Source organism: Puma concolor, chromosome A1 (genome assembly GCF_028749965.1).
Source record: "Puma concolor isolate L17-30 chromosome A1, mPumCon1.1.hap2, whole genome shotgun sequence".
NCBI classification, from domain to species: Eukaryota; Metazoa; Chordata; class Mammalia; order Carnivora; family Felidae; genus Puma; species Puma concolor.
Genome location: NC_141667.1, coordinates 150,770,338 through 150,782,575, shown reverse-complemented (window position 1 = coordinate 150,782,575; position 12,238 = coordinate 150,770,338). Strand labels below are relative to the sequence as shown.

The 12,238-nt window shown below is 47.5% G+C and overlaps 1 protein-coding gene across 1 annotated transcript in view; it reads left to right on the top strand.

The window, feature by feature from the left end:
* The window catches only part of RASGEF1C (RasGEF domain family member 1C), an 88,344-nt gene that overhangs the window by 75,194 nt on the left and 912 nt on the right, over positions 1–12,238 (top strand). Inside the window, exons 11-13 of the mRNA XM_086706496.1 lie at positions 3,013–3,108; positions 4,945–5,068; positions 11,902–11,974. Coding sequence (XP_086562622.1) covers positions 3,013–3,108; positions 4,945–5,068; positions 11,902–11,974 — 293 coding nt within the window. The remainder of the gene's footprint in view (positions 1–3,012; positions 3,109–4,944; positions 5,069–11,901; positions 11,975–12,238) is intronic.

Below are 12,238 nucleotides of genomic sequence, written 5' to 3'. Positions count from 1 at the left end.
GAGCCCCCTTCCAGCTCTGGGGTACGGGGGCTCGAGGTGGGTGATTTACAGAGCTGTGCCTTTCATTTTGCTGCATTCTCCTCTAACGTCCAAAGAGATATGGATCATCGGCTGGGCCCACAGAAGGTGCTTCATAAATGGATAGGAGACTGGAAGATGGATGGATGAATGGTTGGATGGATGGAGGGACAGATAGAAAGAAGGAAGGAAGGAAGGAAGGAAGGAAGGAAGGAAGGAAGGAAGGAAAGAAGGATATTTGCTGATGCTCTCACAGTTCCTCACTGCTACAGCTGAAATTTTGAGGCCAGGAGGTCTCAGTGGTCATGACATTCTATGCTTTCTTCTTATCTATAGCTAGTTCCTATCTGCCCCTCTTTCTCCCCATCTTTGTGATGGGGCCCACTCCACACAGGATTCTTTGGCTGACCCCCTATTGCCACCGCTTAGCTCCAGAAAACAACATCAGTGGGTTGCAGTCAACCCATGGGGGCAGGAAGACCGGCCAGGATGCTAAAGCCTGATAGGATGGTAGCCTGAGCCCATGTGGGCAGGCAGAAATGGTGAGAAGTTCTCAGAAAATGCTGCCTCTTTGAGGACCAGTTCCAATGTCCACCCTCTAGGAAGCCTGCACTGAGTCCCCGAGGACCACTGCCCTTAATCCCCTCTCTGTCCTGGAACATTTCAGGCACATTGCAACCCAACGCAGCCATCATGCCCCAACCCTGGGCCTGGGGCTCAGCACTGTGGTGGGCGTAGGGAGATGCACAGAGACTGCTCTCCCTCCTGGCACAGTGAGAAAGCAGGCAGGACAGGGGCTAGTCCTTCCTCTGCTACTTACTGCTGTGTGAGCTTGTATGAGTTGCTTAACCTCTCTGGGTCTCGACTTCCTTGTCTATAAATTAGGGTAATAGAACCTTGCATCTCGGAACTTGCTGAGATGAAACTCGATCCCCATGCATGTATAGCTTGGCACAACGGAGCACTCAGGCCGGCCACCAATGCCCCTGTAACAAGGGCATGAGTGGAGGGCTCTTTAGGGGCCCACATGGGAATTAAACCCAGCCTATAGGTAGCAAAGACTTCAGGGAAAAGGCTCCACTACACTGGATGTGTCTGACACACCCTCACTCTTCTCCAAGCCCCAGCACCTAGCACAGTGAAGACCTGAGCAAATGTCTGAGGAGTTGACATAAATCTAAGGTGACCAGTTTGTCCCAGTTTCCCTGGGATGGCTCCACTTTTAGCACTGAAACTGTATCTCATGTAACCCCTCAGCCCTGGACAAACCAGGCAATTCATCTCCCTGCTAAATCTGGCTCTGGTCCTAACCTCAGCATTCACTCACTTGGGTGACCTTGGGCCAGGCCCTGCCACTGTGTGGGCCTCAGTTTCCCATCTTCCTTGACCCACTGAGCCATCCATGCATCTGTACTGTGCAGAGTGGTCGTACCCAGGTCCTGATCTCAAAGCCTTTATCAACTTAGATAAGGGGTTAGCCAGAAATGTCAGGTCCTGGCGCCTAGTCCCAAGGGTGATGGGCTGAAGGCCGCTCCTGGCTGGACTGGCAGCACATGCCCAGCTCTGGAGCCTGAGGGCACAGCAGGTGTGTTAGTTCCCTGGGAACTGGCTTAGAACAACAGAAATGTTGGGGCGCCTGGGTGGCACAGTCGGTTAAGCATCTGACTTGATCTCAGCTCAGGTCTTGATTTTGGGGTCATGAGTTCAAGCCCTTGTGTTGGGCTCCGCACTGGGTGTGAAGCCTACTTAAAAATGAAAAAAAGAACAGGGGCACCTGAATGGCTTAGTTGGTTGGGTGTCCAACTTCAGTTCAGGTCAGGATCTCACGGCTCATGAGTTCCAGCCCCGCGTTGGGCTCTGTGCTGACAGCTCAGAGCCTGGAGCCTGCTTCGGATTCTGTCTCCATCTGTCTCTGTACCTTCCCCACTCACGGTCTGTCTCTCTCAAAAACATAAACATTTATAAATGTTATATATAAATTTATAAACATTAAAAAATTATAAAAAGAAAAGAACAACAGAAATGTATTGTCTCCCCATTCTAGAGGCCAGATGCCAAAATCAAGGTAGTCTGGGTTGTGCTCCCTCCAAAGGGGGCATCCTTCTTTGCCTTTCCCAGCTTCTGATGGCCCTAGGTGTTCCTTGGCCAGTGGCCAAATCACTCCCATCTCTGCCTCTGTCTTCACATGGCTCTCCTTCCTGTGTGTGTCCAAATTTCCCTCTTTTCACAAGGACGTCAGTCACTGGAGGAGAGCTCATTCTATCCGGTATGACCTCCTCTTAACTCGATTCCATCTGCAAAGACTATCTCCAAATTAGGTCCCATTCACAGGCACCAGGGTTTAGGACTCAAATATATCTTTTGGGGGGACATAGTCCAACCCACCGCAGCAGCGTGCACCCAGCCAGCTCCCCTCAGGTCGCCAGAGCTGTCAGCAGTGGGTGTCCCTTCCCTAGGGGCCAGGAGTTGGCATGTGCAGAGCAGGGAGGGAGAAATGAGACATCCAGGCAGTGATACGCAGAGACCCCCGCCCTACTCAGGCCGGGCTCCAAAGTCTGTTCCTTCAGGCATCAAGAAAGGCATAAAATGACAAATCATGAAATATATATTTTAAAAAGTAGGCTGCAGAATTTTACAACAGGTGACTCACTTTCCATACATATCTCATGGTGGGCTCTGCATGCACCTGAAGTCCTCCTGGCACACTTGAACCAGGTGGTCTGCAGATCCCTGGATGGTGGAGGGTCGAGGGGAACCGCCACCAGCCTCTCCCAGCAGAGAGTGGAAGAAATGTTAAAAGGGCATGAGGACCATGCATCTTTCATTCAGCCCCAACACGGGGAGGCGGTGGGGGGGGGGGGGGGTGCCGTATACAGTAGGCGCTCAGTCAGCACTGGAGTCTGATGGGGCCTGGGGAGAAAGAGTCGGGTGCTAGGGTAAAGGGGCCTGTGCTTCCTGACGACTGAGGGCTGACCTGCACCCTCTCTCTTCCAGATCGTCATTCCCTTCTTCAGCCTGCTCATCAAAGACATCTACTTCCTGAACGAGGGCTGTGCCAACCGCCTCCCCAATGGACATGTCAACTTTGAGGTAGAGTCCAGGGGCCCCCAACAATCAAAGCCCCCAGGGCAGGGGCACCAGACGAATGGGGGACGGTTCACAAGACATCACGGCGGGATTATCAGGGTCTCCCCACCCCACCCCTTCCACAGGAGACTGAGGCTCATGCAGGCACTGATCCCCCACTGCCCGCCACAGGTGAGGCAGACTCATTTTCAGCCCTCGAAGAGCACAAGGCTGTGAGAAAGCCCCACGGACCCACAGTGACAATGGGTGAGGTGCTGTGACCTGCACAGGGCACAGGGCATGTGTCAGGGAAGGCCTCCCTGAGCACAGGAGGAGGTGGGCAAGCAGTGTGGGCAGAGAAGGAAAGATTTCTACTCCCTCTGCAGACACTCACTGCCATCAGCTCAAGTGTCCCCCTCCTCCAGGAAGCTCCCCTTGACCTCCCAGACAGAGGGTGGCCCAGGCCATACTCAGTGGACTGGGCATTCCTTGGTCACAGCTCTCCAGTCCCTGAGCTCCTTAGAAGCAAAGGCAGGCTGACCCTCCCCACACACACATGGGACCACCCAGCACACATATCTTGGAGTGGCTGGTGGGCTAGGCATGGTAGGAGCTGAGGCCCAGGAGCCCTGAGAGCCCTGGGCAGTGACAGCAAGTGGTCACTGAGTCAGACAGACAAAGCCAGCCATGCAGCAGTGACAACCCCCGAATCTGCAGGAAGGAGGAGACTCTTCTCCCTAGGAAGGCTGGCCCACACTCGTGCTGGCCCCACCCAGCCTCCAACACCAAGGGACAGTCAGTCCTGGGCTGGCCCTTGCTCTATCTGAGCCCCAGTCTCTCCCTCTCTAAAACAGGGCTTTGGCACAGAGCCCACCAAGGGCTCTGTAGGGACAGCATCCCCTGCTGGTGGGTCCGCCACCCAACGCCTGGGCCCTCTGGCCTGGAGCTGCCTCTGCTCTGGGGCCTCACACAGACTCCCCGGCAGACTTTCCTGTGCTGCCTGCAGGCCTGGTTAGCCCTGAGAACCTGTGTAGCAGGGAGAAGTCCAGTCCAGCAGGGAGCCTGGGCGCCCCATCCCCAGGACAGTCCGGACTGGAAGTGACATGGAGGAGGCTGGCCTTGGGTTAAATTAACAGAGGGGTCCGGGAGCCCAAGATCACACTTTCCAGAAGACCCCACACATACCAGCTGTGGAAAGCCCTGTATTGCACTCTTCTTAAACTGGTCCTCAGACCTGAGACCAAGGGAGGAAAGGCAAGACTGTAAAGTGCTTCTGAGGCCCCAGATTTGGGGCAGGGGCAGTGGGGGCTGGAGCCAGCCACCAGGACTGATGAAAGATGCCATAGAGGGTCGTTCCCACCCGGTCATGACTTTATGCTGGCAGTTTATTTAAAAGCCTTCTTTAAGTCAGCGCAGATGTTTTTTTAATTTAAATAAATGTATTTAAATTTTACTTACATAAAATTCTGCTTTAAGTGGGTCCACTTAAATCTTCCTTAAATACATTTATTTAAATTTATTTGCATCATTCTCTAGATAAACAAACACAGGCATAATCATGAAAAAGAATGAAACTAGAGTAATACTCGCCTCTCGCTGGATGTGCTGCCTGCCGATGACCTGGCCCTAGATGCTCTCTCTCCCCAGATTCCACAGAGGGAATGAAGAGATGTGGCGAACACCCAGGTTTCCTAATGGGGGGTCTGTCATTTACTGCCCAGTGCTCTGCCTTGCCCTGCCCAGGAGTGGGCCCCCAGGGACAGATGGGTGAGACTGGCCCACTCTCACAGGTGACCTCCAGGCACTGAGGGGTGGAGGCGGGGTAAGGGGCTCCCATTTGTGTTTCAATGACCCTGGCAGAAATTTCTGGAGCTGGCCAAGCAGGTTGGAGAGTTCATCACGTGGAAACAAGTGGAATGTCCCTTTGAGCAAGACCCCAGCATCACCCACTACCTGCACACCGCCCCTATCTTCAGCGAGGATGGTAAGGTGACCCTATGGCCTCTGTCACCCCCAGCTCTGGGACTCTGGGGTGGTCTCCTAGTCACATCTCCATATGGGGCCCCTGCTGCGAGCAGGACGCATCACGCCCATGTTTGCTGGATGTGAAAGGGAGCAGAGAAGGCTGAGCACCAGTCAGGGCCTGAGGAGCTGCAGGCTGGGGACCTCCAGGGTCCCCAGGGCCAGGCTTCCCCTTGGACACAGTATGGCTGCTGCTGGGCATCATAAATTGAAACCATCGGTCCCACCCACTTCCTTCATTGGTAAAATAAGCAAGATGGTGAGAACTACCCTCCCTGTGCTCACATAGGGAAGGCACAGCCCTGGGCTCCCCATGGGTCTTTCCACAGCTGGGGGTGTGTGCATGTTTGTGTGAGTGCGTGCATGCCTGTGTGTGTGTGTGTGTGTGTGTGTGTGTGTGTGTGTGTGTCTGCGCTGAGGCATCTTTTCTCCAGAGTGCCATTAATGTCTGTGCCCTCCAGTAAATCAACATTCCCATCTGATCATTTATCAAATGTGACAAATTTGCTGTGAATTTTCTAAGCAAGCATACTCCAGGAAGAGAAAGTGCTGGAAGCAAGTGGCCATTTGGTCCTGAGTTGATCATCTCAGGGGAGGCAATGTGGCCCCATGGTCAGCTGCTTCCTGGATCCAAGACCCTCAACCTACCCCAGGAGGTCCCCACTGAGCACAACAAGCATTTAAAAAAATTTTTTTAATGTTTATTTATTTTTGAGAGATAGAGAGACAGAGCGTGAGCAGGGGAGGGGCAGAGAGACAGGTAGAGAATCCGAAGTAGGTTCCAGGCTCTGAGCTGTCAGTACAGAGCCCAATGCGGGGCTTGAACCCACAAACCACAAGATCATGACCTGAGCTGAAGTCAGATGCTTAACGAACTGAGCCACCCAGGCGTCCCCACAGCAAGCATTTTATAAAGGGACCCACACCCGTGCCTGGGAGAACATGTTCTGCCAAAAACAAAAACTTAGGAGAAAGGAGTTTTTAATGATTTTGCTTTTAATTGTTAATACTTTCAAGTTTGCCATTTTATATGTTATGTTTTGGAACCATTAACTTTTGGGGGTGGGTTGGGAGGAGGGGAGTGTTCACCTGAAACAGCAATCCCTACCTGCAACAAGAAGTTCAGCAGCCTGATGGATAAGCCAGCCTGGGCTGTTCCCACCCCAGCAAGCTGTGTGACTCTAGGCAGGTGCCTCACCCTCTCTAAGCCTCACCTGCTGCATCTAGTTTAGTGGCTCAAAGCAACACTGATTTATTCTCTTAGAGTCCAAAGTCAGTTCCACTGGGCTGAAATCATGGTGTCAACAGAGCTGGTTATTTCTGGAGGCTCTGAGGGGAAGACTGTTCCCTGGCCTGTTATGACTTCTAGTGGCCACCAATATTCCTTGGCACATGACCCCCTTCCTCCATCTTCAAAGCACATCATTTGAACCTCTGCTTCCACCATCACATCATCTTCTCTCTTGTGGTCATCTCCTCTGTCTCGCTCTTAGAAGGACACTTGCAGTGTCATTTAGGGCCCTGCTGGATAATCCAGGATAATCCCCCCATCTCCATATCCTTAACTTAATCTCATCTGCTGAGTCCCTTTTGGCCACGGAAGCTAACATATTCACATGTCCCGGGGAGTAGGATCTGGATATCTCTGGGGGCCATTATTTAACCTACTAGTTACTGTGATAACTGTTGTCATTAACCAATAGAACTTGTGTAGTAATGTGTCAAAAGCATATTAAGAAAGGGGTGGGAGAGCCTGGGGGCAGGGAGAGGAGTGAGAGAAGGGCATTTCTCTTCTCTCTCTCTTTCTCTTTTTTTTTTTTTTTGAGAGAGAGCATGAACATGGGAGGGGCAGAGGGAGAGAGAATCTTAAGTAGGCTCCATGCCCAGTGTAAAGCCCATTGTGGGGCTCCATCTCATAACTGTGAGATCACGACCTGAGCTGAAATCAAGAGTTGGACGCTTAACCGACTAAGCCACCCAAGTGTCCCAAGAGAAGGGCATTTCATTCACTCCTTCAGCCAATGGTATCTCTAGAGAACCTGCTGTGTGTGAGGCAGTGATTCAGCCATGAACATACAGCAAAAAAACTTAGCCCTTCTGAAGTGCCCTTAGAAAGGAGCACCTTCCAAGGCACCTGGGTGATTCAGTCAGTTAAGCATCCAACTCTGGATTTCAGCTCAGGTAATGATCTCACGGTTCATGGGATTGAGCCCCGTGTTGGGCTCTGCACTGACAGCATGGAGCCTGCTTAGGATTCTCCCTCTCTCTCTCTCTCTCTTTCCCTCTCTCTTGCCTTCCCCCACTTGCACTCTGTCTCTCTCTCTCTTGCTCACTCTCACTCTGTCTCTCTATTTATCTCTCTCTCTGAAAATAAATACATAAACTTTAAAAAACAAATCAAAAAAGAAAGGAGCTCCTTCCAGTGACCCTTGTTTCATCCTCTCCTTCCTCCCACCAAAAAAAAAAAAAAAAAACAATAATAATAATAATAATAACTGGAGAAAGCAAGAGAAGGGACCTAAGCTGTATTGAGCCCCAACTGGGTTAGTCACAGCCTCTGACAGAATCCTGCCCAGCACTCAGCTCCAAGCTTCCTCTGGCAAGACCTGCCTAGCAATACAGCCAGCCTTGAGGCTCTCTGAAACAGGTGACAGTATAGAAAGTATCAGCAAAGAAACAGAAGATATAAAAGGGAGCCAAGTAGAAATTATAGAATTGAAAAATACAATAACTAAAATAAAAAACTGAGTAGATGGTCTCAACAGCAGAATGGAGAAGACAAAGCAAAGAATCGATGAGCTGGAAGATGGAACAATAGAAATTAAACAATCTGAACAACAGAGTGTCAGGGACCTGTGGGACTATAACAAAAGATCTAACACTCTTGTCATCAGAGTCTGGGAAGGAAGGGGACAAAATTGACAGGGTTGAAAAAATCCAAGAAGTAATGGCTGGAAAGTTCCCAGATTTGGAAAAGATAGAAACCTACAGATTCAAGAAGCCAAGTGAATCCCAAAAAGGATCAACCCAAAGAAACCCATACCAAGATACATCATAGTCACATTTCTGAGCACCAAATAAAAAGACACAAATTTTGAAAACACTGAGAAAGAAATGACACTTTACCTATGAGGGCAAAACAATTTGGATGACTAGAGTACTCATCAGAAATCATGGTGGCCAGAGGCAGTGGCATATTTTTCACGTGCTGAAAGAAAATAGCTGCCAACCCAGAATTCTATATCCAGTGAAAATATCCTTCAGGAATTTACTGTACATAAATCAAAATGGAATTCTAAAAACTGTTCAAGTAACCCACAGGAAGTTGGTCCTTTGAAAAGAACTGTAACATTGCCATCCTCCAGCAAAGAACCTCTTAAAGAAAAAGAGAAGACAGAAAATGCTAATATCTAGAATGAACTGGAAGATGTCACTATAGCTTCTGTCATCATTGAAAGGCTAATAAGAAAATACTGTGAACAACTCTAGACCCATTAATTTGGCCAGTTAGATGAAATGGACCAATTCCTTAAATAGCATAAACTGCCACAAACTCAACACAAAACAGATCATATGAATAGCCCTATAACCATTAAGGAAATTGCATTTGTAATTTAAAAACATCCCAAAAATGAAATCTCTAGGCTCAGACAGTTACACTAGAGAATTCTATTAAACATTTAAGGAAGACTTAATATGGATTCTACACAATTGTTTTCAAAAAATAGAAGAGGACAAGGCACCTGGGTGGCTCAGTCAGTTAAGCATCCAACTTCAGTCCAGGTCATGATCTCATAGTGCATGGGTTCGAGCCCTGTGTTGGGCTCTGTGCTGACAGTTTGGAGCCTGGAACCTGCTTCAGATTCCGTTTTTCCCTCTCTCTACCCCTTGCCTGCTCACTCTCTCTCTCTCTCTCTCTCCCAAAAATAAATAAACATAAAAAAAAAAAAAATAGAAGAGGACGGAAATTCCCAGTTCATTTTATGAAGCCAGTATTACCCTGACACCAAAACCAGATAAAGGTAGTAAAATAAAGAAAGTAAAGACAGATCCCTTGTGAATATAGATGCAAAAATTCCTTAACAAAATATTAGCAAATAGAATTTGGCAATATTGAAAAATAGTTAGATATCATGACCAAGTGAGTTTATTCCAGAGATACAATACTATTCAATATTTGAAAATCAATCAGTGTCATCTACCATATTAACAGACTAACAGAGAAAAATGACTTGATTATATCAACTGATACAGAAAATTCATTTGACAGATTCTACACCCATGCATGGGAAAAACTCTCAGAAAAATAAGAATCGAGGGGAATTTATCAATCTGATAAACTGCACCTACAAAAACCTTTCCACTAACATCATTTTTAATGGTGAAACACTGCTTTCTCACTAAGATCAGTAATAAGGCAAGGATATATACTCTCACCACTTTTGTTCAAGATAATAATGGAGATCTAGTTCATGCAATAACGCAAGAAAAGAAAATAAAGACAGATCAGAAAGGATGAATTAACACTGTCCTTATTTATTAAAAAAATGTAAAAAATCCCAAAGAATCTCCAAAACTCCTAGAACTAAGTGGGTTCAGCACAAGTTGCAGAATACAAGATAAAGACACAAAAATCTATCATATTTCTGTGTGCTAACAATGAATATGTGGACACTGAAATTAAAAATACAATACCATCACTCAATATAATCTCTCAAAAGCATTAAATACTTAGGTATAAATCTAACAAAACATATCCAAGATTGGCATGCCAAAATCTACACGATGCTAATGAAAGAAATCAGAGAAGGTCTAAATAAATGGAGGGACATGACATGCATGAATTGGAAGACTCAGCATAGCAATGATACCAATTCTCCCCAAATTTAAGTACGGATTTAATGCATTTCCTATCAAAATCCAGGATTTTCCCATCAAAAGACAGTATTTTTTTTTTTTTTTTGCAGACAAAGATACAATTATTCTAAGATAATTGTATATGGGGGTGAGCCTGGGTGGCTCAGTCAGTTGAGCATCCAACTTCAGCTCAGGTCATGATCTCATGGTTCATGAGTTCGAGCCCCATGTTGGGCTCTGTGCTGACAACTCAGAGCCTGAAGCCTGCTTTGGATTCTGTTTCCCTCTCTCTCTGCTCCTCCCCCACTCACACTTTGTCTCTCTCTCAAAAATAAATATTTTTAAAATTTTTTTTAAATGAAATGTATATGGGAAGCCATAGAAACTAGAATAGCTGAAACAATTTTGAAAAAGAAGAATAAAATGGGAGGGATTACTCTACCCAATATTAAAGCTGATATTATACAGCTACAGTAATCAAGGCAGTGTGGTATTGGTAAGACAGATATGTGGATCAATGAGACAGAATAGAGAACCCAAGAATAGACCCACACAAATGCCCAGTGACTTTTTTTAAATGTTTATTCAATTTTTAGAGAGAGAGCGTGTGCATGGGGAGGGGTAGAGAGCAAGAGGGACAGAAGATCCGAAGCGGTCTCTGAGCTGACAGCAGCAAGCCAGATGCAGGGCTGCAACTCACGAACCACAAGATCGTGACCCAAGCTGAAGTCAGACGCTCCACTGACTGAGCCACCCAGACACCCCACTGTGCCCAGGGATTTTTGAGAATGGAGTAAAAGCAATTCAGCGGAGGAAAGTGAGCCCTTGCAACAAATGGAACAGGGGCATCTGAGCATCCATAAGCCAAAAAATGAACTTTGACCTCATCCTTACACCTTTTATGAAAAATTAACTCAGAATGAATCACAGACTCAAATGTAAAATGTAAAACTGTATAGCTTTTAGGAAGAATAAAAGTAACAGGAAATCTTCAGGATGTAGAACTAGACAAAGAGTTTCTTATAAAACTAAATTTGCACCGACTATCTGACTCAGTAAATGTGCTCTCGGGCATTTATTTATCCCAGAGAAACGAATACTCATGTTCACACAAAAAACCCGCACTCCAATGATTACAGCAGCATAAATAGTTCTAGAGAAACACTGGAAGCAATGCAGATGCCCTTCAGTGGGTGAGTGGCTAAACACACTGTGGTATATCCATGCCACGGAATAGTCTTCAGCAAGAAAAAGGAATTAAGTATTGATTCATACTACAGCTTGGATGAAACGCAGAGAATCACTCGGAGTGAAAAGAGACCATCCCATATGTTACATACTGATTCGATTTATATCACATTCTTCTTTTAAAATTATGTATTTATTTTGAGAGACACAGAGACAGCAAGAGTGAGAGAAGGGCAGAGAGAGGGAGAGAGGGAGAGAGAATCCCAAGCAGGCTCTGTGCTGTCAGCATAGCGCCCCACATGGGGCTTGATCTCACAAACAAGATCGTGACCTGAGTGGAAATCCAGAGTTGGACGCTTAACTGACTGAGCCACCCAGGTGTCCCTATATCACATTCTTGAAATGACAAAAATCTGGACATGGAGAACCTATTAGTGGTGGCCAGGGATTAAGAAAGGGAAGCAGGTGGGCGTTACAAGGGCAACGTGAGGGATTCTGGTGGTGATGAGGGTGTTCTGCAAACTGTCAACATGCTGGTGGTGGTCCTGTGCTATAGTTTTGCAAATGGTTACCACTGGGAGAAACTAGGGAAAGGGTACACCGACCTCTCTGTATTAATTAGCACATACAACTGCATGTGTACCTCCCAACAGGTTTAATTTAAGAATAAAAAGCAGGTCAGACTCTGGGTATAGGGCAAGCTATTATCATAGGCCGTAACTGTGTGATTTTACCTCGTTTTCTGACCAGGTCTTTATTTGGCTTCTTATGAAAGTGAGAGCCCAGAGAACCAAACAGAAAAAGAGAGGTGGAAATCTCTAAGGTGAGTCTGTGAAGACGGGAGTAAAGACTGGCATGGGGGAGAAGGTGGGTGCTTGGGGCCAGGCCAGGGCCGAGGGGCTTCGTGGATACCCAGGTCCGTGGGGAGGGGGCAGGACAGGCCAGGCTCTTAGGGGTGGGGGTGGGACTCATGCACTGGGTGGGAGGGAGGTTAGGATTGCAACCCACCCCCACCCCCACCGCCATGGCCGGAGGCTGGCCCTGCAGGCCGTCAGGATGTGTGTCCAGGTCCAGGAAACCCCAGTCC